Here is a 26,244-nt window from a genome sequence, read left to right as displayed (position 1 = left end):
GTTCTCTTTTAGTTAAAAATTATGATTAACAATTATTTACAAATTAATAAAATATTTCTAAAACAATCTAGCTCTGTGACGTTACTGTAACAATTAAACTCAGGTCAAATACCACTTTAGGTATAGGTATTGAGTCTGCTGTACCTAGGATAACTTAAAGTCAAAAGGTATCGCGGTTTGAAATGTATTAAATATGTTAAGGTTCCCACTTCATTTTATATTTCGACTAGAGGCCGCCCGCGACTTCGTCCGCATGGAAACCCTATCAATCCCGCGGGAACTCTGGGATAAAAAGTAGCCTATGTGTTATTCTGGGTCTTCAGCAACCTACATACCAAATTTCATCGGTTCAGTAGTTTTTGCGTGAAAGAGTAACAAACATCCATACAAACTTTCGCCTTTATAATAGTAGTAGGATATACCTATTCAAGGGAAATTGGCAACCACAGATGGCAACTATTGTTTTAATGAAAACAGGTCCTGTATTTAGGCACAATACCAAGAAAATTACTATTCGGACTTAATTTGTGTACTTATCTATTTTATTTCCACTTATTAAATAATAATACTAAAGGAAAGGAATAATAAAACTACCATTGAAAAGTAAGTAGGTCATCTTTAATAACGAAAACAATACTTGTAATTAAAACTCGTTACACTAAAAACAATAACAAATAATACTGCGCTAAACTTAATAAAAAAGCACCACTTCTGGAAATGCATGGCGCATGATACAAAAGTGCTGATACGAATCTTTACAATTTTTTTAGTTACTGTTAAGGCAGAAACTGACAATACATACCTATCTTTCCACTAGCCATTTTTCCTGTATACTTTTTTTACTCATCCACATTCATCAGTTATGAAGAAGAATGTCATGAACAGGTCATGACATTCTTCTTCATAACTGATAATATGGTTATTCAAATGTGTAGGCCAAGTCATGAGGGATAAATTGGCGACGAATCGCTTTGACGAAGTATAGGTTGAATGCCCTTGCGCTTCGCCATTTGTTTTATTGGAAAAGTCACGGCTTATTTTATCTTAATTACTATTAAGCTTATAAAATATTTAAACAGTCATAGAGTTTTAGCATTAAAGACTTGCCGGAGGCATTACTTATTGCCATAGATAACCCAACAGTAATATATCAAGTTAAATATAATATTACTGTTTGTTTACCAAATTTAAATGTTCGGTAATTAATCTAACAAGCAAAAATATCTACAGTTAAAATAAAAATGTTTGCATACAAAATATAAGTCCGTTTTCCTTACATATTAACATTTCTACAGATTAGCTTCGTGGCACTGTCGTAGCTTCGTAGCAAATGTGATCGTTGATGTCACCTGTACGGGAGTAGCACCTGTTCGTAGCCGCGCTACGAAGCATTTTCAAAAAATATTCAATTTGTAATTATTCACCGAGTTTTAAAGTATGATTTTATCAACTTGTTCTAAGTATGCTTTTATTAAACGTATGAAATAACCTCTCGGAAATGTTGAACTGTTATTGTTTTGGCTGGCTACTAATATAAAGTAACGTTCTTTAAAATACACGTCGTTTTTGTGTAGTTCTTAAGTAATTTTCTTAATCTTTTTAGGTATTGATTCTCTTTCGCTTACACTACTAAAGAACCTAAAAAGAATATTGATTTAATAAAAGAGGCAACAAAATACTTAACTAAACTACAAATTAAAGTTCAAGATATTTATATCAATGTTCACCTACATTAACATACGATTGCATTGTAATTTACACATATTTCTTCACTGGTAACTAGGACCGCATGGCGTATTTTACTCCCGTTGTTTTACAACTAAATTATCAATCCAAGTTAAAAGCATAAAATAATTTTCTATAAATAAATAAAAAAGTAATAAAACAACAGCATCGCTGTCCGTTTAAAAAATAATACTTACATTACACAATAAATATTAATTGATTTACCTTATAGGAAAATAAAGAATAAATATTTCTACAAAAAATTAACATTCTGTTTATGTAAACCATAGTTACTTTAAGTAACTTTGTCTATTATTTTTTATTATTATGCAAGTTTTAATTTTTAGAATATATTTGTACTTTGTTTATACAATACACTCACTTTTTTCTATCTCTCTTTCTGAAATAAGAATATTATATCAGTTGCATCATCAAGTCAGCTGTTTAATTCAAATCTAGAGTTGCGCTAAAGATAGGAACAACGTTACAAGCTAACATAGAAATACCCATTAATAGTAATTCAAAAATATTCAGAAATAATCTTTTCAATGAACATACATTTCTATTACTACTGTTACTTGTGGTTTTTATTTAAGTAACTGCCTGTTTGGCCATCAAGGAAATGGAGAGGTCCATTCATATAGAACTATTAGTAAAATGATAAGATTTGTAGTTTTGTATGTTTGTCACGAAAAACATCAGAAACTACTAGACTGATTGTACGAAACTTTGGCACAGATATAACATAGTTCTTCGGGAGTGACAAAGGCTACTTTTTCCCCAAAGGTTCCCCACGCAAAGCTAGAATTTATTATGTTACAAGACAACATACCTGGAGTAAGCACATTTTACTTTTCACTCACAAAACACGTTGGTGATAACAAACAATCTATCTCAGGATATATTTAGCACGGTATGCTATACGATTCTTCTTAGTTCTATTGCACTCACAAAAAGGGGACGACGCGTGGCGTTCGCCGTTCAACTTTCCAAAGTGACATGTCTTTTCAGTAGTTGTATGTTTATTGGTGTCCAGGCTGCGCACTGGTTGAAGGTTGAAGTTGCGAGGATGACTGCGACGGCGGGAGGGAGGGGAACGACACCGGGGCGGGGTAGGGCGCGTAGGGCGGCGCCTCCGTCTGAGCCTGGCACGCCGCACGTAGGCCCGCCCAGCTGAAACGGTATGCGTAGCGTTTGCCCTGAACCTGGTGAATAATATGACATTTTTGATGGGTTCGCTTGAAATCTTTCTGACAAAAAAAAACATTGTGATGACTAAATCTTTTAAATTGCCTCATTATAAAAATCTCGTTATTTGAAATAATTGCTAATAAAAAACGTAACACGGTCCCCGTTTTCTAGCATAAAAAATGTGGGAGAGATTATTCGAGAAAGTGCACGGCTGACACAAAGCCGCCTTCAGAATTTTAGCTTATTAAAAATATATTGTATGCAGTTGTACCTTTCTACATGGGAAATAGGCGTGTTCGTATCTATGTATGTATGATACGATGATGATGACCTATTTTCCGTTCAAGTTCAAGTGTTCCCATTTGTACCCCCCCTGCTGCTACGGAGTTTAGGATCAAGCGAGGATTTTTTCGGACTGTTCCTTCTAAACGAGCACGGCCGAAAGAAGCACAGGCAATCATTTATTCCCCAAACAGCCTGAAAGATACCTCCTAATTACCTAAATATGTACTATATGTATATTCGACATCATGACGCTGTTACGCTGACCTTGCTCATAATATTTTTGTCGTAATAGTACCGCAGTGCGCGCGACAACTTGTCGTAGTTCATGTTCGGCTTCTGCTTGCGACGGCCCCAGCGGCGCGCCACCTCGTCCGGGTCTGTCAGCCGGAACTCGCCGTCTGCGGACGGACCCTGCCAGAAAGTACGAACATTTTAAATGTCTAGAATATTGGTATATAACATACGTACATATACTTAATCACTTCTTTATCCCTTACGGGGTAGACAAAGAAAAGGTTTCAATACTACATTACACATTCAAACAGAATTTGGAATGTATTGATTTAAATAAGATTGTTATTGGTATTCTGATAATGTCTGTAATATGGGATAAGGTGCCTTACCTCCCAACAGATGCCGGGGGCTCCGCTGTCCAGTTCGTCCAGCAGGAACTGCCACAGCTGCACCTGTCCACCGCCGCCTCGCGCACTCACACTCACGCCCGCGTATGATTCTGCAGAAAGCAGAAAAATAAATCTTAGTATATGCCAAAGATGAATGTTCTTTCATAATGGTATGGTAGCAAAGAAACAACATAGTATGTGCTTCCTTTACAGAATATAAAATTCAAGCAAGGAAAAGCGATCAACTTGGGACTCTTATTTTATTCTATTCTTTCTAGTAAAACGTTGCCTTCGAGTCCTGTAATTATTAACTTTGGCTTTTCTGTAGGTGTGTGACGTGGGTTATGAAGAAGAAATGGAAAGGAACATAACGTCTACGATGAGACGTGATTAGTATGTAGGTTAAGTCCACATACTAATAGACTTAATATATAATTTATTTTACATTTTGGGCCTCTTATTATAATTCTACCAAAGAATGGGGCGAATTAATGGGCTGTCACACCATAACATCACAACACTACACCGAAACACTTAACTATATCACCTAATATAAAATACTTGTGATACAAAACTAAGAAGAAACTGACCATGGTAGAACTGTTGCAACCGCCGATGGTCGAGTGGCCCCAGCCACAGCATTGTTCCTCGGTCGCACCACTGTCGCACCATGATATATACCACCACTATGAATGTATGTATATACGAGTATATATATATATGATACCACAACACTACTGGGACACCTGACTACCTCAATCTCACTAGATATAAATAGTCCTGTTACCTGTTATTTGGGAGTTCAAAAAATGTTTTACCACTCAATACACTGAATAAAAATTTAGTAAATACTATTAATAAAATCCTAAGGGATAAATTGAATGTTAATCATTTATTTTCATTATAAAATAAATTATTTTAAAGCCCACGAAATTTTATTCATTCAGATTGTTAGTTGCATTCACTAAATGAATTAAAAAATTGCTTTTTTTATTGTTTGATTGTATTTTAGCGCATGTAAAATCTTATTTTTTGGAATAATTGTTTACAACTGAGTCCGGATGTACGGGCGGATGCGGCACCGGAAGCCGAGAGTGTGCCGGAAATGAGCCACCGAAGAGGGGCGGCGCCCGACTTTTGGGGATATACGATACAATCTAGATAGGCCCATTCTTATTTATTTAAACGAAACGATTATTTTTTGGACAATTTGTTTATAAATCGAAACAATCATTTTGAAAATTGAAGTAAGAAAATTAATAAAACAAATCTTTTTATATAGAAGAATAGACCTTCTCTCCTTGGTAGATATGTAAGTATAGAAATGACATAAGAGACAAAATAATAATGATGACATGACCAACGCATTAATCATTTTGATAAGATGGTAAAAGTAGTAAACTGGAGTAAGGACAAATTTTGTAAATATTAAACATCTGAAATTCTTGTCTCAAAAGATAATATAATATATATTTAGTAGAGTAGTTTAAGCCCTAGATATTATTAATTTCAGTGATTCACAGATAATGGTTATGAATCATATATCACTTAGACGAATGTAATAAAGAGTGGAGGGTGCCTTAGCGTTGATCCCGTGGGAGCCGCGATAGCCGCCGCCCGCTGGGAGCTTAACCCACCGGTCAACGGCCAGATCTATTTTATTGCAAACGCACATATTAAATTCCGACATTATTTCATATTATTTTATTGTGTTATACCTAAGAAAAATAAACAGCTTTAGGCCAATCGACGGTTGCGGTAACCTAACATCCATTACGTACATATTACATTCATATATTTTCAACTGTAACTTTTTACTTTATTTTTAGAAGGTTTACTTTGATAAACCTAAGAAAATAAACAGCCATAGGCCGACCGACGGTAAATGGTAACCGTAACCTAACGTCCATTCCCAATAATTTGTCTCTAGTAAGCGATTGACGATAGGCAAAACAGTCGGATAAATAGCGATTGGGAACTTATCCACTGCAGGTAACATGTGCCCGTCTAATATTTTCTTTCCTACATCGTTGTAGTCCGTCGGGTAATATTTAGCATGGGGTTTAATTTCGTGCTGTGTGGTTCCCGTCATTTAGAATAGGACCACTCCATATATTTCCCATGAATGTCGTAAAAGGCGACTAAGGGAAAGGTTTATAAACTTGAGATTCTTCTTGTGGGCAATGGGCTAGCAACCTGTCACTATTTAATTCTCAATAACATCATTAAGCCACACGGCTGAACGTGGGCTTTCATACTTTTCAAGTCTGTTGGCTCTATCTTATCCGTAAAGGATATAGACTGCATTTATGTTTAATTTCCCAAGTGGGAGAAATTTCTTCCTGATGTCGTTCTAATATAATGAACTTCCTTAAAATGACGAAACTGCAGTGGGTAGGTATCACTACAATATTTTTTTGGCCTGAAAAGCTGCCTACACCTACGTGCTACAAAATCTTAATTTGTAAGTATTGTGGCTACAAAATCTTGATTTGTATTGTGCCTACAAAATCTACAGGTGGTACACGCTTACAGAAAACGCTGGAATTCCCAATTTATGTAGAGTTAGTAATTAGTCACAGTTACGGTCTAAAAAGTGTTTCTTTTAAATATCTAGTAGTCGGGCAAACAAAAAGAGTTTGCTAAAATAGATCAGTAATTGCATCTCCACGATTGAAGCCATATTTCGTGGCGCGGGAAAACCCAGTTAACCTCTGTCAAGGCGAAGTAAATTAATGTACCTCGACGACCGCCACTCAGCTAGACACAGTTTCTTGGAAAAGTAGTGTGTGCTTTAAGTTGATAGCGGTAGCGAGCGACCTTAGAGAATTCTTTGTTATAAAATAAATATACATAAATACCTACACTTGATTGGAGCAGTACCTACCAGTTTTTAAAAATAAGGCTCTACAATTTAATAGAGGGACACAATGTGCAAAAATTTATGTTGACGGCGTGGTAGTGAAATAAAATAAAGTGCCACAAGTAGACAATGTAATCACCTATCTAAAATTTAATTAAGATTGTAAAAGATAATCAACGTAAAAGTTACCCACCAATCTGTAGGTTAGTAACTAAGAAAGTATCTTTGAATCTTACTTCCGTTATTAAACTATCCAGTTGACGTGACCTATTTTGTGCATTGACTCTGTCTGTACTCTGTAAGGCATAAAGACGTTATACTTATGTATTACGTGCGTATGTGTCTATATTATTTACTTTTTCCAATTGTAGTACTACAGAGGGGCTCTGCTAAATTTTCTGGCCTAGATATAGTACTACAAAGGGGCTCCGCTAAATTTCTGGCCTAGACATTGCAGATGGCTTCTTTCAATTATTGTTGTAACGCCCAAGAAGTCTTAAATTATTTAGGTATCTACATTGAGGGGCGCGGACGCACTGACGCATGAAAGATTTTTCGAATGGATGTTTAAAAATTTCTGATATTTTTATGGGCGACAGATTGTTTACTTTGCTTACAATTTAGAGAGACCAATATTTTCCAGGGTTGCGTTGCCTCTCAGTGACCAACGTTTGAACTTTATATTTCGCTTACTTAGGAATCAAAAAAATCGTATGTTTTTTAATTTCTGTGCTGAACTTAATTGGAAATCTTTTATTCGATTTTTGAATTCATTCGTTACCGGGAAAAAATACAAACTATTCCTCTGTATGAAATTATAAAGGACTAGTTAGTTATATATAATATGTTTTGCTATTATAAAATTATCGCCTCAGCTTGCCCTGGGCACCACCGTTCGAGTCTAAGTCGTAGGAGGGCCGAGGCGGGGCCTCCGTGAGGAGGAGCTGAGGCCGGAGCCGCCCGGTGGCCGACACTTCAAACACTTACCGAGAACTCATAATCCAGTATGGAAATAACAAATTTCAAGTTCAAAATTTATTGCTGTTTGGCTAAATATATTTCAAGGGTGGCAGCAATTTATTTTGTAGAACATAACAATCGTATAATAGAGTTATTTTAATACGGCTCTACGTCTCATCTAATATGTTTTGTACAACTCGATAAATTGACGATGATCTCACTTAGGTAATGTCGCAAATTGATACAAGTTATAGTCTCTTCACGCTAGAATACTAGTGGAGAATCGTACCTCTAAAATATTTTTAAGAGTTGAAGTAAATATTGAAGCCTCACATGAAAACATGTTTGCTGTAATGTTTTCTTGCATACGAACCTTTTATACGTACTATGTATATAATCCAATATTATTTCTAAAGTACCACCTATATACATAACACTAATAAAACAGTATTAAACCTTGTTGCAATGAAAGTGCATGGTTAGAGATAGAGACTGACATTTGTTATCAAATGGGTACGTAGGAGAAACCCATACTTGGAATTAGAATACAAGGCCTGCGAGACAAACAAAAACCTGCATGAAGCTAATACGGTCTATGGTACATTCAGTTTTCAACTACCTACCCATTTATTTATTTATTTAACTTATCAACAGTCGATACAATATGACATGCACATACGTATGTTATATAAATAAATGAATTCTTATTGCTCGACCAATTACAGGTAAACTTAGAGTGCTATGGGGAACAATCCATATTTAATACAAAAATATATAAATTATTATTATATATGTACAATAATATCGCCAATTTTTTTTTATTATGCAACAAGTAGACAAGCAAGTGAATTACAACAAAAATATTTCATAACACTTACCTAAGTACAAGCTACTCAATATTACATTTGTACGTCATTACCGTTATTACGTCATTCTCTCAATTCATTGCAAAACGAACATCCTGAAAGTCGCGAGATCAGTGTCCGCGGGTCGCATGCCAGGGATTCCAATCCCACCTATGATTCAGTGGTTCACTATGCGGGCCCGTGTGAATGTGAAAGCGAGGGAACCGGCTCATTCATGCGAGGACCACCTTGCTATGTTACAAGTGTACAACCTGCTACGATGTAAAGCTAAGACCGCGTCGTGTTTATTAAATTAAAATACGGGCCTTAATTTTGTTTCTTATCATTTCATTCTTTACTACTACTTATACTTCATTATTTAATCTACATCTTAGTTTATTTAAAACAATAATATGTTTAACGTTCACGTTCTCTGTTGTTGATTCCGTGTGAGTTTCGTGTAGGTACATATTTAGATTTTTAATTCTTTAGATTTTTACACATGCCATTGTGTTCTGCCCTTTTGCTTTTACAGATAACTTATAAGTACATCCCTAAAGGTCTGTATCGATTTCGAAAATAAGTATTTAATGGGAAAGACAGTTAGTTAAAAAAGAATAGGACCACTCCATCTCTTTCCCCTAGATGTCGTAAAAGGCGACTAAGGGATAGGCTTACAAACTTGGGATTCTTTTTAGGCGATGGACTAGCAACCTGTCACTGTTTGAATCTCAATTCTATCTTAAAACCAAATAGCTGAACGTGGCCTATCAGTCTTTACAAGACTGTCGGCTCTGTCTACCCCGCAAGGGATATAGACGTGATTATATGTATGTATGTAGGTATAGTTAGGAAATTTTGTGCATTCAATTTTCCCTGAACTCTTATCGAAACTTCTGTATTTCTGCTCCAGCTTATCGAAGGTAAACTTATTGGACAACATTTACGCTGTGTAGTAACTATGCTTAGAAAGTTAGAACTATAACTCATACAACTCTATACATGCAGTATAATTTTCTTTCTTGTTATCATCTAATACCTAAAGATGTGAAAGGATTTTTTGTGTACCCTCTTTTAAATATTTTACTGTCGATTTTATTGTGTGACAATATAAAAACGTGTTTCTTATTTTCTTTGTAGAAGGAGGTGGCTTCGTTTGGGGCAGTCTGGATCTTCGCGATTGGTTGTTGCCCGCCTACAGACGCAGTCGGCGCCGGCGCCGCCGCACAACCACTCAACTCAAATGTTATTTTTAGCGGTTCATGGAATTTCGTCCCACGATCAATAAGGCTGTTTGATATTTTTTCAACTACCTACCAAAATTTACATTTAGTCACACTCGCATTAAACACGAATTAAATTTATCTAGACCACTAGTGATGAAGCGGAATTTTGTTATTATACTCTATCTAGTTAGCAATTTAACGTTTGTGGTCGAATGGTTAAGGTTGAAATGCGTCACAAATAATGAATGATTCTTCTGAGTTGTGTACTTGAGTTTAAGTGTTCGTAACCGATGCTCCTATGGTGAAGGAAAACAGCATAAGGAAACCTATACATTCGGGCTACTGGATGTGTTACTATGATCCAATATTATATATAAGTATATCTCTTTACCTTACGGGCTAGTCTCAAAATAGTTCAGCCAGGCCACGTTCAGCTGCATAGCATTAAGATGGGACTCAGATTCTTATGACGAAGATTGCTAGTCTTTCACCCAAAAGAAAAATTAAAAAATCGTGGAATAAGCAATGATTCCAACAATTCTTCGTATCTCAAACATGCATCTTCTATATTACTCTTTATTTCCAATTTAAGACAGGGCACGCCGGGGCGCAGGCATTAGCAATTCAATGAGGCGAGGGGTGAGCGCCACAGGGAAGCTGTGGGCCATCCCTTAACTGGGATCAAGGTGTCATAACACTGACGCCGGGATTTGAGCCGCTTGCTTCATTTATTGCCACTCTACGTTCACTTCATATTTCTCACAAAAGGTTACTTATCCGATTGACGTTCGTTTATATACCTACTCAAGAGAATAGGATAGTTAAATCTTCGGGCAGTCGTCTATCTTGAGTTGTTTCCAGCAGAGTTTTTGCCAAAAAAACACCGGTATCCGGCCTGTCGGACTATTGTTAGGAATCGCATTTCGCAAACGAGCTTTTTTCGAACTTGGCCTAGTGCAGGCTACGTTAAAAAACCACGTGATTCAAATTATTTGATTGCTTGATTTTTCATAAAATTCGTTTTACCTATTAATAATGTAGGGTGTCCGGCCTTTCTACCCAAATGTCCGGCCAATAACTAAAATTTTGTGTTAAGTTGAGAAAGCAACAAAAAGAATGCTATCCTTGTTTTTTATCGAAGATACCCAAGTAACAAAAGGTACTTACTATAAAAGATCAAAGAGCTTTTTAATACGTGCTAGTATGTGGGTACAACGGTGACTAATATATTATTTTTAATCAAAATTATAATATCCTGAAATTGCCAAACAGTTGCAATATATTTGGCCATTTTATTTTCAATACATTTCGATCGTCACGAAACACTAACACTACCTACTCGTATTAGTATCAAATCTGCCAAGAATTCAGTAAATAAGTAGGTACTAGATAGGTATCTATTCTCAGTAACAACAGAATGACAAAGTAACAAATTATTATTATTATAATGAGTTTGATCAGCGAACTCTCCCACGATTTATATTCTGTATCGTCATACAGAACTTGCCGTCACAAGTTTCCACTAGCTTAGTTTGTAGTAAGAACTAGAACCCATTTGGGTGTCGTATCAGATGGTAACTAAACTGCTTTTTTAAAACAAGTAGAATCAGGCCTTGAAACCGTCAGTAAAGACAGAAGAAAAACAAGTTGCCGAAGAGAGCCAAATTATTTTTTTTCACTTTTTAAGTAATTGGTATTCTGCTTGCACACTTTAAAAACGCAATGAGCGTTGAGGAGAATTCGATATTAGATAGTTGGGTCAAACATAAATACGGGTTCTCTTTAAGATTAATTTAGAAAAATAATTTATAGAATAACATACTTAATAATTTGATCTCAATTCATCTTCATTTTTATAATAAACACAAAAAGAAAACTTTTTTATTTGTATTTTAAATTTTAAAAAAACTAAAATAATACTATCGTACCCTCCTGTGAACTGTTCAGATGTATTGTCCCTATATTTAAGGGCAGACAACTTGGTTTATAAAGGCGGATCTTTAGCGGAAATGTATTTAAAAACAGTGAATAGTCGTAACGTAATTGATATTTTAAGTATTTAAATTAATTATCACAATAACACATCGAAATTTCAAAAAAACTTTCAGTTACACGATTTAGCGACCCATCTGTGGACCTAAATTTTAAATCTTCTATAATTTCAAAAAAATCGTACCAATGATTATTTTTTATAGCAATGATAATACTGCACGGCTGCCATTTGCCGGCGTCGTTCTGTGGTGATTACGTCCTAAAAATCATATTTAGTGAAAGAAATATCTTTTTTTTTATAATTTTGTGAGAGATCACTGCATCTTTCCTGTTCCTGGTGTAATTTAGTAAGTTTTTAGTTATAATTTGTAAAAACATTCTGCCTTAACGCGATACGAGGTGTATATTTCGTATTAACTTGGTCTTGTATTTTAACCTAAAAATATATGATTTTTGATAATTTTATATTCAATTTATCTTTTCTGTGGACAACTTTCCTGTGGAATTGTTGTTTAAATTTGTTGTTTTTAGTGTTTTTTATGGATAAATGTAATTATTTTTGTTAGAATTTTTATATCGAATGATTTTTAAAGTTGAACTAAATCATAGTTATCAGAGTAAAAACAAGATATTATTAAACTTTATTAATATTGTTAAGTTCAATTGTAAGTGGTTAATACGTAGGTACATACTCGTATAGATGGTAGAAGAAGACAGTATATTGTTTGAGCTTACTTACTAAGGATAGCAAATAATGCATAGTAACAAGAAATTTTATTTGTTATTACAAGCAATTATGATAAGACTGATTATTTAAAACGTATATGTTTTCTGTGGTACCTGTCACTTCTGTGGACACCTTAAATAATAAAAGTGCCATAATTTCTATAATTATATTAAACGATCTAATTTTGTACTAGCATTTTGTTATGTTTATTTAAAACTTTTGAATAATATAAGTATTGAAATATTCCTAGACCTTTTAATTTTTCAAATTACGTGACTTCATTTTGTGTACCTATGACTCAGTAACTAAGTATTTATAAAAGAAAACAAGTGGTGTAATAACATTTTCCTAATGCATAACGAATAAACATTTATAGTAGAGTGAATATGTATATAAATACATATATATAATGATATGATAATATATGTATCTACATATTATATATCGATACAGCTGAACGTGGGATATAGACGTGACTATATGTATGTATGTACACCCTATTAACTGCCCCTGTGGCGCAACGGTTTTGCCCTTGTCTGTGTCACAGTAGGTCCCGGTTTCGAAACCAGGCCAAGTTATGATGAGAAACGAACTTTTTCTGATTGTAGATGTAGTCTTGGATATTTATCTATATGATTATTTATTATAAAATGTTATATCGTTAAGTTATTAATCTCGTTACACAAGTCTCGAACTTGTTTCGTCACTCTTCTGTGTAATTTGTCCCGTTCATACATAAACAATACATAATGATTATTATTTAAAACATTGTTCTCTAAACGCATGTGTTCATGGGAGAAGTTTCTCAGCTCATGTATTCTTAGCATTAGTTAATGGCACTGTCGTAGCATGCCGTTACCGCATGTCGCATTGTGAACGCGGCGCCAAATCCGCGAGTTACTCACATTCGCTCCAAATTAGTTTTTGCGGTATTGCGAATATCTACTCTATGACTGGAGCTTCAAGATGCTGGCAAAGAGCCCAGCTGAATCGGAACCTATGACCATGATGACGCATAAGTAGTTCCGATTCCGATAAATATTGAATCACTTCCGTTGTCTTAACCCACTTTATATATATCCCAAATTATGTGAGTCATTACGAGTACTCACGACTGTGTACTCCAATGAATATCTAATCTAACTAGCAATGTTAAATCACCTGTCAATGATGTTATGTATTAAGATGATCGGTAGTAAACTTTATCGATTTTCGTTGTGTGTTTAGGAAGTTGAATTAAGAACGAAGATAAACGACAAATACATACATATCTTCTAGAAAAGGAAGTCTTTTTAAACTTATCTACTTGTTTATTAACAACTAGCTTTCCCCCGCGACTCCGTCCGCGCGGATGTCGGTCTTCGCGTAGATGGTTTATTTCTCCATTTTATTGTCAGTTCGGTCAATTTAGACCAAAAAATAGGAATGAAGCTACATTAATTCCCATCAAGCTGAAAATGAGTATAATTGTTTAAAACACAATCAAAAGCATTATTTCAAAATTCCCCATGATTCCGGTTTAAGGAAAAAAATTACCCAAGGTCAAAGGTAAGAAAATGGGATATTCACGATTTTCTTCAAAACGGTAAGTTTTATAGGAAAATTACCTCAGACATAGATTGTAGATCATAAAGATATCTATAAAAAGGAATCAATATTTTTTTTCAATAAAGCTACCGTTTCTGAGATATTACGATGCAAAAAGTTGCAAGCGTCATATTATGCATAAGCACGTCTCGTATATACTCTATGTAGCAGTAATATAAGTAAAAATATTGTTCTGTCGGTAATTTTCACTTGATTCAAAATATAAAATATACATAAGTATAATGAAACCCAGTCCCTTCATTTATACTGTAGTGAAACCTTGAGACAACATCTGTCTCTCTGTTTAATTGTGTACGTGGCTAGGCTCGTATAGCTGCTTTATCTCAGAATGCTCAACACATGAAATACCGTTAGTCTTTAATAATAGTTGTCCTTGCGGGGATTCCGTTGTCGGCTATGGACACCACGGCCTCTTATGCCCTAGGAGTGCCGGCCATTTAGGGCGCCATGCCGCCCTAAATGATATAATCCTCCGTGCTCTTGCCACCATCCATGTTCCAGCCGTTCTAGAACCAAACGGTCTGGCTCGGGATGATGCCAAGAGACCGGATGGTATGACTTTGGTACCCTGGAGATTGGGGCGGCCTTTGGTGTGGGATGCTACTTGTGTCGACACACTTGCGCCGTCTCATCTTCAGGTTACTAAATCTAAGGCCGTTCTGCTTCAAATGAGGCAAAAAACCTCAAAAGGCACAAATATGTAGTTATCGGGATCAAAGTTTACATCAGATGGCAAGTGTGTGATAGTGATATTGAAAGGAGAGTGAACGCGGGGAACATGGTGAATGGAGCTTTGCATGCCTTTATGAGCAGTCTTTGTGTGCACAGGGGCGTGTTGGTCCCGACATTAATGTATGGGAGTGAAAGTTGGGTATGGCAAAAGAAGCACGAAAGCAGAATAAATGCAGTGGAAATGAGAGCGTTAAGGAGTATGTTGGGTGTGAAATTGAGTGACCGGATAAGGAACAGCGTGATAAGGGAATGTTGTGATGTGAAAGAAGATGTAGTTACAGGAATAGAAAAGGGTATGTTGAGATGGTTCGGTCATGTGGAGAGGATGAATGAAAACAGGTTGACTAAGCAGATATACATGGAGAGTGTGGAGGGAAAGGTCGGGGTGGGAAGACCTAGACGAACATATCTTGATCAAATTAAGGACGTCCTGGTAAAGGGTCAGGTCAAAAGTACCCGAAACCGCCGAGCTTGCATGAAGAGAGTTATGAATGTAGATAAAGCAAAGGAAGTATGCAGGGATCGTGGCAAGTGGAAAGAGGTAGTCTCTGCCTACCCCTCCGGGAAAGAGGCGTGATTTTATGTATGTATGTTTGTATGTAGTTATCGGTAATATCTATACTTTTGAACCTTTTGGGGTAGAAACTCTGGGACCGGGGGGCCTATCTGCCCATCAGCTTTTCCGACAATTGTCGAAAAAGCTAATTGAGGTATCTCTTGACCGGAGGGCTGGAAATTATCTGGCTCTGAGAATCAGCTTTGCCATTCGAATTGGCAATGCTGCCAGCCTTCTGGGCACATTCCCGCATGTTGATGCTATGCAAGGACTGTACAATTTATAAATTAAATTTTAGTTTGTAGTCATCTTTTTTCTTTCTTTTTATAAGTAGTTTTAGTTTTAATTTGATTATTGCATTGAATTTGATAATTGTAATCTCTTTTATTGTCCTGAGATGATTTTCTTCACTTAGGGTTATTCTATTTTTTTAAATAATAAATGCGAAAGTTAGTCTTGAGTGCCACTGCGTAGTGAAAACACGTGTTTATTCTAACCTATTTCAGACTTTTTCAAGTTTAATAATAAAAATGTTAAAAAAAACGCGCGAATAGTACACTACCTCAGAGGTGGCAAGGAAACGGATGCATATTATGACGCTTGCAACTTTTTGCATCGTTATATCACAGAAACGGTAGCTTTGTTGAAAAAAATTATTGATACCTTTTTTATAGATAACTTTATGATCTACAATTTATGTCTGAGGTAATTTTTCGATTTGAAAAACTTACCGTTTTAAAGAAAATTGCGATACACCCATTTTTTACCTTTGACCGTGAGTAAATTTTTTTCTTTAAACCGGAATCATGGGGAATTTTGAAATAATGCTTTTGATTGTGTTTTAAATAATTATACTCATTTTCAGCTTGATGGGAATTAATGTAGCTATGTAGTATTTTTTTCATAGTAATTAGTAGCGGCCCGCTTGTGCAGCAAACGGTTCAAGCCAAAGCCGACTTTAGGCGCTACATGTTACGGCGCTAAATCCACTGCGGGTAACGCAACGTGTGTTCGCGGTTCTACAGAACAACGTCTATGGATAAACTGAAAAATTAAGATTTTTTTTTCTTCTTATTTTTTCGGGATAAAAAGTATCCTATTTTACGCCCAGGATAGTAAGGTATAATTATACCAAGTTTCATCAAAATCGAACCGTTAGTTTTCACGTGATGCCTGAACATACAGACAGACAGACAAAAATTTTTTTAATCACATTTTTGTGTTTGGTATCGATCCAGTAACACCCCCTGCTATTTATTTTTTCAATATTTTCAATGTACAGAATTGACCTTTCTACAGATTTATTATATGTATAGAATAGATAAAAGTTGCCGTTTATTTGTATACGGAGAAAATATGAATAAGTGAGTTGTCTTGATCTCCAAATCGTTTCTTGTATCCTGTCCACTTAACATTTTAAAGTCTACTCATTTTCAGCTTGATGGGAATTAATGTAGCTATGTAGTATTTTTTTCATAGTAATTAGTAGCGGCCCGCTTGTGCAGCAAACGGTTCAAGCCAAAGCCGACTTTAGGCGCTACATGTTACGGCGCTAAATCCACTGCGGGTAACGCAACGTGTGTTCGCGGTTCTACAGAACAACGTCTATGGATAAACTGAAAAATTAAGATTTTTTTTTCTTCTTATTTTTTCGGGATAAAAAGTATCCTATTTTACGCCCAGGATAGTAAGGTATAATTATACCAAGTTTCATCAAAATCGAACCGTTAGTTTTCACGTGATGCCTGAACATACAGACAGACAGACAAAAATTTTTTTAATCACATTTTTGTGTTTGGTATCGATCCAGTAACACCCCCTGCTATTTATTTTTTCAATATTTTCAATGTACAGAATTGACCTTTCTACAGATTTATTATATGTATAGAATAGATAAAAGTTGCCGTTTATTTGTATACGGAGAAAATATGAATAAGTGAGTTGTCTTGATCTCCAAATCGTTTCTTGTATCCTGTCCACTTAACATTTTAAAGTCTAATAAATTTTGGGATTCCTCTTTTATGCTATCATTGTTTGAATCTCATACATACTCGTACATAGATATAGTCACATCTTTGATGGGTAGGCAGAGTCACCAGACTTAAAAAGACTGAAATGTATCAGAAGACGTTTAGAAGAGGTATGGCTTTATGATAAAAGTGAGATTTAAATAGTTTCTTGCCCATTGCCTACAGGACGAATCCCAAGTTTGTAAGCCTATTCCTAAGTCGCCTTTTGCAACATCCATGGGAAAGATATGGCGTGGTTCTATTCTAAAGTGCCGGAAACTACATGGCACCTTTGAATCTCAATTCCGTCATCAAGCCAAACAGCTGAACGGGGCTTAGGTATCAGTCTTTTCGAGATTGTTGGCTCGGTCTTTCCCGTATTAGATAAAGATGTGATTATATGTATGTATGAACATAATTCAAAGGAGACCTAAGATTTAGGAATTATTATTACTCCAAAATAAATTATTCAGACCATTGTTCGGAAAACTAACATTGTGACGCTTGTGGAAATCCCGCCAGAGTAATATGAGCCATGAATTTTAAGGTTGACTGCTTATACCAATTTCCGAACATCTAGGGGCAACAGATACGAAACTGCGGGCTAAATTTTAAGTATTTTTTTATTTTCGGTAAATAATTTGTCTCGATGAACCACATTACTATATGTTTATATATAGTAATGTAGTTAATCGAGATATATTCGTTATTTTCGAAAAACTATTTTTCACATACTTTCATGTACCTAGGACTCGCATTATTAAAAATATAGTCGGGGGTCGGGGATCTGCCTATAACCCGTTATTCCTATTGGTATATAGGAAACTATATACTGGATAACTAGGTTTAGACTAGACATAAACATATTATAGGTTCACCAGCACCTGATTTGACGATGGGCACATTATTATTGATAGCGGGTACGTAATGCCGGTTTTAGTTGCGGCAATGAAAGCTAGTGACAGTGTTTACTAACTATTGGAATGAAAGTGTTAATTAAAATTAATAAGTAGGTACTTACTAGGTTTTAGATAATCAGGCTCGTGCCGTACCTACGAAGTAGTGTCCTCGCTATTGTTTACATACAAACACAACACCAAGACTAGTCATAATTATGTAGTTATGACTAGTCTTTCTTCTACATCATTTTCATGCATGCAGTTCTTCCTAGTTGATTCATCACTGCCTATACTTTCTTGATTAAACCTTTGGATAATTGGTCAATAAACACATGGGATAAAATTTAAATGTGTCATCCGAGTTAATAATCTTTCTGACCCATACACCCCGATAAATAAAAGTTTAAACCTTCCTTTATTTTTAGGTACAGCTGTTATATTTTTTTTTTTCAAAAACTGAAAACACAGCCTTTGGCCATTTAGGAAGTTCTTCGACGCATTCGATAGATATCTATGAGATCATCATAAAAGCTTAAACATAGAGTATTGTTGCTTTAAAATTATTATAGCTGTAAGTAGTTTAACTATGTGTCTGTTCATAATAAAACATTTGTTTATTTACCTATGTAATTTGGGCTGACCTTTATTTATACCAAATGACAAACGCGCGTAATATTTGTAAGAATTTTTGACATTCCATGGCAATGTGCCTGCGAGTTGCGGAGGTGCACAGATCCGGATTCTGGAATTTCACAAATAAATAAAAACGTACCAACGTAGTGCGAAGAATAACTTTTCTTAATATTTGTAATTTTTCTTATTATTTTTTTTTTACTTAATATGATTATTATAGAAAAGATATTTAACAGAGTATCTCTACCTTACTTTGTTACTAACATCTATGGCAAAGTATCTATGGTAAATATTGTAAAAAAAAAACCGATGACTGTTAAATTTTTCGAATTAAATTCAGTTTCGAATGGTATAGAAGTAGATATCAGGGCATCCAAAATATTCGGGTCAAATTAACTTTTGGATCAGCAAAATCTTTGCCGGCTGATTTCACAGTATGTCAAATGTCACATGTGTGTTGATTTAAATTTAAATAGAATCAACACAACTGCGTTTTTTTGTCGCAAAAGAAACATTTGCATATAATTTTTAAAAAGTAGTTTTACTATTTCCATTTTGTATTTCCATGGAAATAGTGAGATTCACCCGAGACTAGAACCAAGTGCGGTTCTAATTCTAACCCTATTTATCGGACGACGTGTACGTGACGTGTACAGAGGACCTGTTCATTCTTGTACCAAACGACAATTTAGGGGTAATTTTCTTCGATCTCTCGCCCTCCTGGAAACAGTGATTCTCATGATGACCCCTAGATAAAGAACACCATTGCCTTAATTTTATGACCCCCATTTATATTACCAATTTTATCTGCACAGTGATAATTGAGAAAACTTAGATAAAAGAACTATAAATATCTAATATTGTAATGAAATTTTGGAACCAATAATTTACGATGAAATTGCTCATTTAAATATAGTTTTAAGTGTTTGCTTTGCCGAAACGAGGTTTGGAAAGAGAAATAGTCAACGAAATGTGGCAATCAAGACGATTTCCGAGAAACCGTGACCGTGAGTCAGAAGGTGATACCGCGAGATGAATGAATTGAGTTCGTGTGCCCGCGGCTACCACGACGCTGATTCATCGTAGTTCGTGCTCCATTCATAGTTTACGATGCTGCGTTTTACTACTACGTTACGAGATGGCGCTTAATCGATAAATTTGAAGACGCGTTTTACAATTTTTTTATTGACTGCTGGGCTTTGTTATTTTATTTGATTTTGTTATAATCCATATTAATATTAAAAATGCGAAAGTGAGTTTGTTTGTTTGTAACCTCTGAACCCACAACCACAACTTGTATTTTTTGTAGGCGGCGCTAAATTCGCGCGGGTGAAGCTACGACTAGTATTTTTACTTTATGGACTTAACAGAATAATAATATATCTAACTACTAACCTCTATTCTATTGTAATCAGAACAAAACGGCTGAACTTGTTCTGATTGGACTTTGGGCATTGGACACGAAAAAGAAGGGCCTTTAAGCTACGGAGAACTTTTTTTTCGGTCTCCACTACTGAGTGAAACAGTTGAAATACGTATGAGAAATATGTTGGTAGGTTAGGTACCATGGAGAAATAAGTATATAACTATAACGAATCTTACTAAAGTCAGGGGTCGAGGCGGCCGTAGCTGGACGGGCCTCGCTCTGGTGCTCGGGCAAGGGGGGCGGCGGCGGGCGACCGCGCGTGCGCGCGTGCTCGTGCTCCAGGAATGTGCTGAATGTGCGCGCTGCCTTCTCCTCGCCCTCGCAGACCTGACACAATTATCATCGATATTAAATATCTCATCTGGCTAGAGCTCGGCGCAAGAAACTTGAAAAGATTTGTAGGTCAAAAATTTGTAGTTCAAATAAAAATTCAGAACTCTCTGTACATATTTTTTTTTTCAAATTTGGCATTCCATTTAATTTTAAATTTCAATTAAATAAATTCTAAGTTTGGATAATTGTAAAGTTTTCGTTATTAAATAAAATTGTTACAGCTTCTTCTGCACTTTGAAAGCGGTAGTTAACTAAGTTTTAAGTAATTTATTTGACGTCAACCAATGTTGTAAAACTAGTAAGTGACAATTATTAAGTGATAGAATAGAATATATTTATTTTCAAAATTGAATACAAGGTATCACTTATTGACGTCACATCACTTAAATCTAAATATAACTACTACCTCTTCCAAAGCGCATGTACCTATAGAAAAAGCGGCGGTTCAAACTACAATCTAGCATTTTCATCGGACGTCAATATACAAATATAGATCTCTTAAATCTAAATCATGGACGAATGCACATTGTCTACATTAAAAAACAAAACATTGTCTACATTAAATTTTAAAAAAATTATGTAAAATTTAATAATGAATAAAAATGTAAAATTTGAATTTTAGATATATGAATTTTTAACTGGTAAAATAGGGACACGCACATTAATTTGGTGCAAGCTTCCATGCTGGTCTGCGGTAGCGATGAATAAACGTAGCATGTACTAGCTACTCCTCATACCATCCGTGCAAATTGTTAAAGTCAGGGAAATGCTAATAAGCTTGCTTTACAAGCTAATGTTTGTTTGTTATTTTGTAGACTCCTTAATGCACATGAGAAGAAATGTAACAAAAAATAAAGGAGGATAAAAAAATCTATAAAGTTTAAAATCTTAGTTAAGAATAATCTAATTTTGCTTCAGTCACGCTACTCTAATCCGTAATTTTATTATTGAAAGTTTAGCTAGGTCTTCAGGAGTAACAAAGGCTAATTTCCGAGATATCCTGATTGTAATGCGGGCAAAGGTCATTAGCTTGATCCGCTCGGGACAGGCTCATCAAATACCTCGAGCCACTGTTGATGTGTAAGAAGTAACAGCTGACATCCAGTGGGAGGCAGGAGATGCGCCCGCGCAGCTCGCACGCCGAACGTAGAGGACATCCAGCGCAGCCAGCGGCGCACGTCGCTGTGCTGCCATTTCTCTGGGTCTGAAATAAATTTATGAACATTAAATAATTGCTTAACATATATTTCAGACTTGTCACGATCTTCCTCCTTTTTCATTTTATCATTCATAATAAGTACTTAAATGCCCGTAGATATAGGGGGAAGTCCCCCAGTGGCGGACACCTAAGGTTATTTTAAAATAAAACATAAAATATTTAAGGAATGTTTATAAAATTATGACTTATATTAGATAACAAAGTTAGAAATCAAATTAATTTAACAAAAATGCAACCTCTGCTAAAAAATAATTAATACTATCAAACAAACTTTGGTAACAAAAAACATAATTTTAAAAAGTACCTAGTACCGGACGAATATTTGTGCACGCAACTGACACCAGTTTCATCACAGTTATAAATTCGTGAGGGTGTGAATGTTGTGCTGTTTCATCAGCTTTTCAAGGTTGTCGTAGAAGAGATCCACTCGTGGTTTGTTAAATCCTACGGGGCGCATCATGCTTGTCGATTCCGGTATTCTCAACGAAATGTCAGAATGCCTTTTCATGAAGTCGTAATTTTTTATTGCGACTTTTATTTTTTATTTATCAGCTCTGCCTTTTTCTTTATTAAATCGATGAGGAATCTTCATGACTTCAGCTAAGTCGTATGCTAATTTAAGAAACTTCTTTTTCATGAGCGGCATGCATCTATTCGATAAATCTTTAATGTGGTCCACCAAGACTTCTTCATACTCTGCTGAGAAGGTGTTAGTGAATCTACCTAACTTTGATTTCATTGTTACTTCTTCTCGATTTAGGACCTTTATTTAATGTATACTGCTTTTAGGAATATTGTATCGCATTGCAGCTTGTCTTACACTCAGTTCTTTTGACATAACCTTATCAATAGCAGTTTGTAAGCTCTGTGGATCCCAGGATCCTTTCTTTTCTTTCTCTTCCATTTTAACTATCTTCTTTCTTCTATACTCTAAAACAAAATTAAATAATTAGAATAAAATACGTAATTTCTTACAAGAAATATCAATATGTTTACTGTCCGGCACTAAGAGACGACTTAGTGTCCGGTGCTAAGGGACACACATTTTCGTTCATTAGATGGTACCTACTTAAATTGTTTAAAAGATGTAATAATATTCTACCATTTTACGGATAACAATCGAGTACTGATTTTATCTTTGAATACCACTCAAATGTAAATGCATAAATATACTAGAATTACTTACATTGATATTTAGGTGACGCCGTGGTTTCGAGCCTAAAACAGCAAATTGTTACTCCTGCCGCGGCCGCGTGCGTCGCTGGCGAGGCACGGCGCGTGATCTTGTACCTGTATGCCCCAGCACCCCTTTCACTTGTATTTTGAAACGAACTGATTTGTACTCGCTTGAATAGTACGAGTGTCCGGCGCTAGGTGCCGTCCGGCGTTACGGGACTTCCCCCTAAAGACCTTACTGTACGAGTAAGCACTTACTAAAACAATGTGTAAATTGCTAGGTCTAGCTTCTTATTTCGAGCTTCGCGCATGGTAAACCTGCATACATTACTACATATGTAGTATATAGCAAAGTTGCTTCCCGCGTCCCTTTGTCTGTATGTACATATGTTTACATAGATCTTTAAAATTACACAACGGAATATGATGCAGTTTTTAATAGATAGTGTTTCAGGAGGAAAGTTTATATGTATAAACAAGCCGTGCGGGGGTGGGGCGGGTTGCTGGTAGCCTATATAACACTGATTGTGACCCTATACTTATCCGACTTATATAAAACTATGAAAAAATAAAAATGTAAAATGTAGGGCGCATCGTAATGGAATGCCATGCGATCCCATGATGACAAGATGCGCTTTGGGGGGGTTAAAATGGGTAGGCTGGCACTATATGTGCCAGGGAGTCCCACACTAACCTGGGTGAAAATCAGAGGGTGTGCCGTAAACAAAAAATGAGGTAAAATATATATGTTCTAAGTACAGGTTTTCGCACCATATTCACGCATTCGAATAGGCCTATTAGTTAAGCTTATGGCAGCTGAGTTAAATATTCCTATCTAATTATTAATACCTTTAAGAGTAAAAAGTAACTTAAAGTTAAATTCTTTTTTCAATCCGCTTCAATTAGGAAATTTTAAGATCGGAACTTAGCTAACTTAAACTCTTTAAGTACCCGCATCTACTTCAAATGGAGGTCTTCTAACTGAAAATCAGCGTTTTTGTAGGTACACTTTCAGTGCAAAATGATCGCTGAGTTATACCCATTTCGACTTGCTACAGCACCAGCGTTAGTTTTAAGGATTTGTTATTGTTATATTTGTTTTGTGGCTGTAGCACTGTCGAATAAACATTTTATTTATATATCTATCTAATTAGGTAAATAGGTACACTGCCTTCGGCGACACTGTAATTTTAATAACTTCGAGACATGCGGTAAGTACTGACACAGAATTCAATATGAAGGCTATACATAGTCGTAGACTTTTCGTAGGCAAGGCATCAGAACGATTCCCACAAAGTGACATTAGCTGTGTGACAGACAAATATATTTGTTCAACTTCATTTAGCGCCACTCGCAATTATTTAGTTACGGTGAACTTGTTTCGATTTTATTTTGATATACCTATGATTGATATTGATCAAAATTCTAACGCGAAAATACTTTTTTGTAAACGAATTCACTAACTACAATGAAAAACTGTCAAGTTGGTATCAAATTTATTAATTTTTTATCTTAGCCTGCAAACATATTTACCTATAAGTATTTATTTTTTCAATCTTGATCTTATTTCGATGCACGATATATGTCTTCCGCAAGAATACAGTTGAGTGTTTAGTAGTTGGTTACTAGGTACTTTATAGTGTTCGAAGAAGCATTTCTTAAATATTAGGTACTGTTACTTTGATGAAATGTCCTGTCCGCTGGACAATCGAGTATTAGTAGGTATACCAATCGACCACAGTTTCACACTACTTATTTTGAAATATGTAGGTACTTATTTGTTTGGCCCACGTAGAATATGCTTTCAATGATATTGAGTATAGGACCCTCATACCTATGTAGGTATAGTCAAATTAGACAACTTTTATAGAACAATTGCACAGCGTTTACTAAGCACCATAAGCAAAAAAAATTATATCATCATCACATCACTATCACTACACAATGAAGTCCACCTATTTCTTCAGTCTGTTTGTATGCTATGCGCTAAACTAAGAAAGTGTTCTACGGATTTTGTGATGGTGGTGGACCAGGTGGAAATGTTGAAAAGTTTTCTGAGGAAGGTTTATAGGTACCTATCCACGGTGTTTAGTGTTTACCTTTTTATAAATTTTGAAATTATAAATTTTACAACGCGAAGCGGGGCTATGTCGCTAGTATTATATAAGAAAAAAAACCTTTTAATTAATATTTATAAAATAAATCTTTTCATAAATTTTGACGGCGTCTGTGGCGCAGCGGTAATACCTACGCTTGTCTGTGATATCGAAGCTGCAGGGCATGATGAGAAAAGAACTTTTTCTGATTGGCCTGGGTCTTGGATGTTTATCTATATAAGTATTTATCATAAAATATAGTATCGTTGAGTTAGTATCTCGTAACACAAGTCTCGAACTTACTTCGAGGCTAACTCAATCTGTGTAATAATTTATTTCTTTCCCCTTTCTGTTTTTACCTTTAAGCCATGACGCCACCGGCGCCCGGCGCATAACGCCGCATTTAAATACCTACACTAATTCACTTGTTCCAACACACACTAAATTATGCATATAAATAAATATGACACTTAAACACTACTTTGATGTTAACACTGAAGCCACATTCTCAACTTCAGCTGCACTTTTTCCATTCATGTTTATGATTATAAAAAGGTAAACACTAAACACCGTGGAGTTACTTACTATCGGTGAGGAAATAGTCCAAAATTGCACTATATACATAGGTAGTAATACGATCGAATTGAAAGGTAAAGTAGGATCACATGGATTACCAGTGGGGACACACTCGTCGGAGGAGTCGTCAGGATCGGTCTCCGCCGAGGCGGTCGCCAGTTCGGGCTCCATGCAGTCATTGCGGGGCGCCAGTTTGCTGTGGTGATGCTGAGGCGGCGACGACACCACTAGGGCTTGCGCGGCGATCTCGACACAACTTTTATCTGCGCGAGATGCGTCACCGGCGCACCGGCTGTGTGACGTATAGATTCGTCAGCGCGGGCGCAGGCGGTGTGACGAGGAAAACGCCTTCCGAGAAGCTGCGCGCTACCGCCTGCGCTCGTTGCCTCATAGCCTGTAGCAAAACACTTGCATTTGTTTGGTCGCACCATTTGAGATGAACATCTATCAGGCATCCATACTAATAACATAAGTGAGCCATTGGCACTGTTCTCTGTAATAAGAGAAAGAAACGTTTATTGTACCCTCACTTTATATTTAATTT

The 26,244-nt window shown here is 35.8% G+C and overlaps 1 protein-coding gene across 2 annotated transcripts; it reads right to left on the bottom strand.

Annotated features, from left to right (window-relative positions):
• Nucleotides 1-924: 924 nt before the first annotated feature.
• On the bottom strand, nucleotides 925-25,917 carry LOC106139951 (DNA-binding protein D-ETS-6). 2 transcript variants are annotated; one of them, XR_009657156.1, is made up of 7 exons: nucleotides 25,799-25,917; nucleotides 21,695-21,837; nucleotides 20,477-20,627; nucleotides 3,825-3,934; nucleotides 3,466-3,612; nucleotides 2,558-2,930; nucleotides 925-2,125 (listed from the first exon to the last, which is right to left on the bottom strand). XR_009657156.1 is itself a non-coding variant. In XM_013341460.2 (6 exons), the coding sequence occupies exons 1-6, from the start codon at nucleotides 25,869-25,871 to the stop codon at nucleotides 2,748-2,750; spliced, it is 807 nt and encodes a 268-aa protein (XP_013196914.1). In that variant the 5' UTR covers nucleotides 25,872-25,917; the 3' UTR covers nucleotides 925-2,747. The 2 variants fall into 2 exon arrangements, 1 of the variants encoding a protein (XP_013196914.1); XM_013341460.2 differs by having other exon boundaries at nucleotides 925-2,930.
• Nucleotides 25,918-26,244: the final 327 nt, after the last annotated feature.

The sequence above is a fragment of the Amyelois transitella genome, chromosome 14 (assembly GCF_032362555.1).
Source record: "Amyelois transitella isolate CPQ chromosome 14, ilAmyTran1.1, whole genome shotgun sequence".
Taxonomy (NCBI): Eukaryota; Metazoa; Arthropoda; class Insecta; order Lepidoptera; family Pyralidae; genus Amyelois; species Amyelois transitella.
This window is presented reverse-complemented; position numbering and strand designations above follow the sequence as displayed.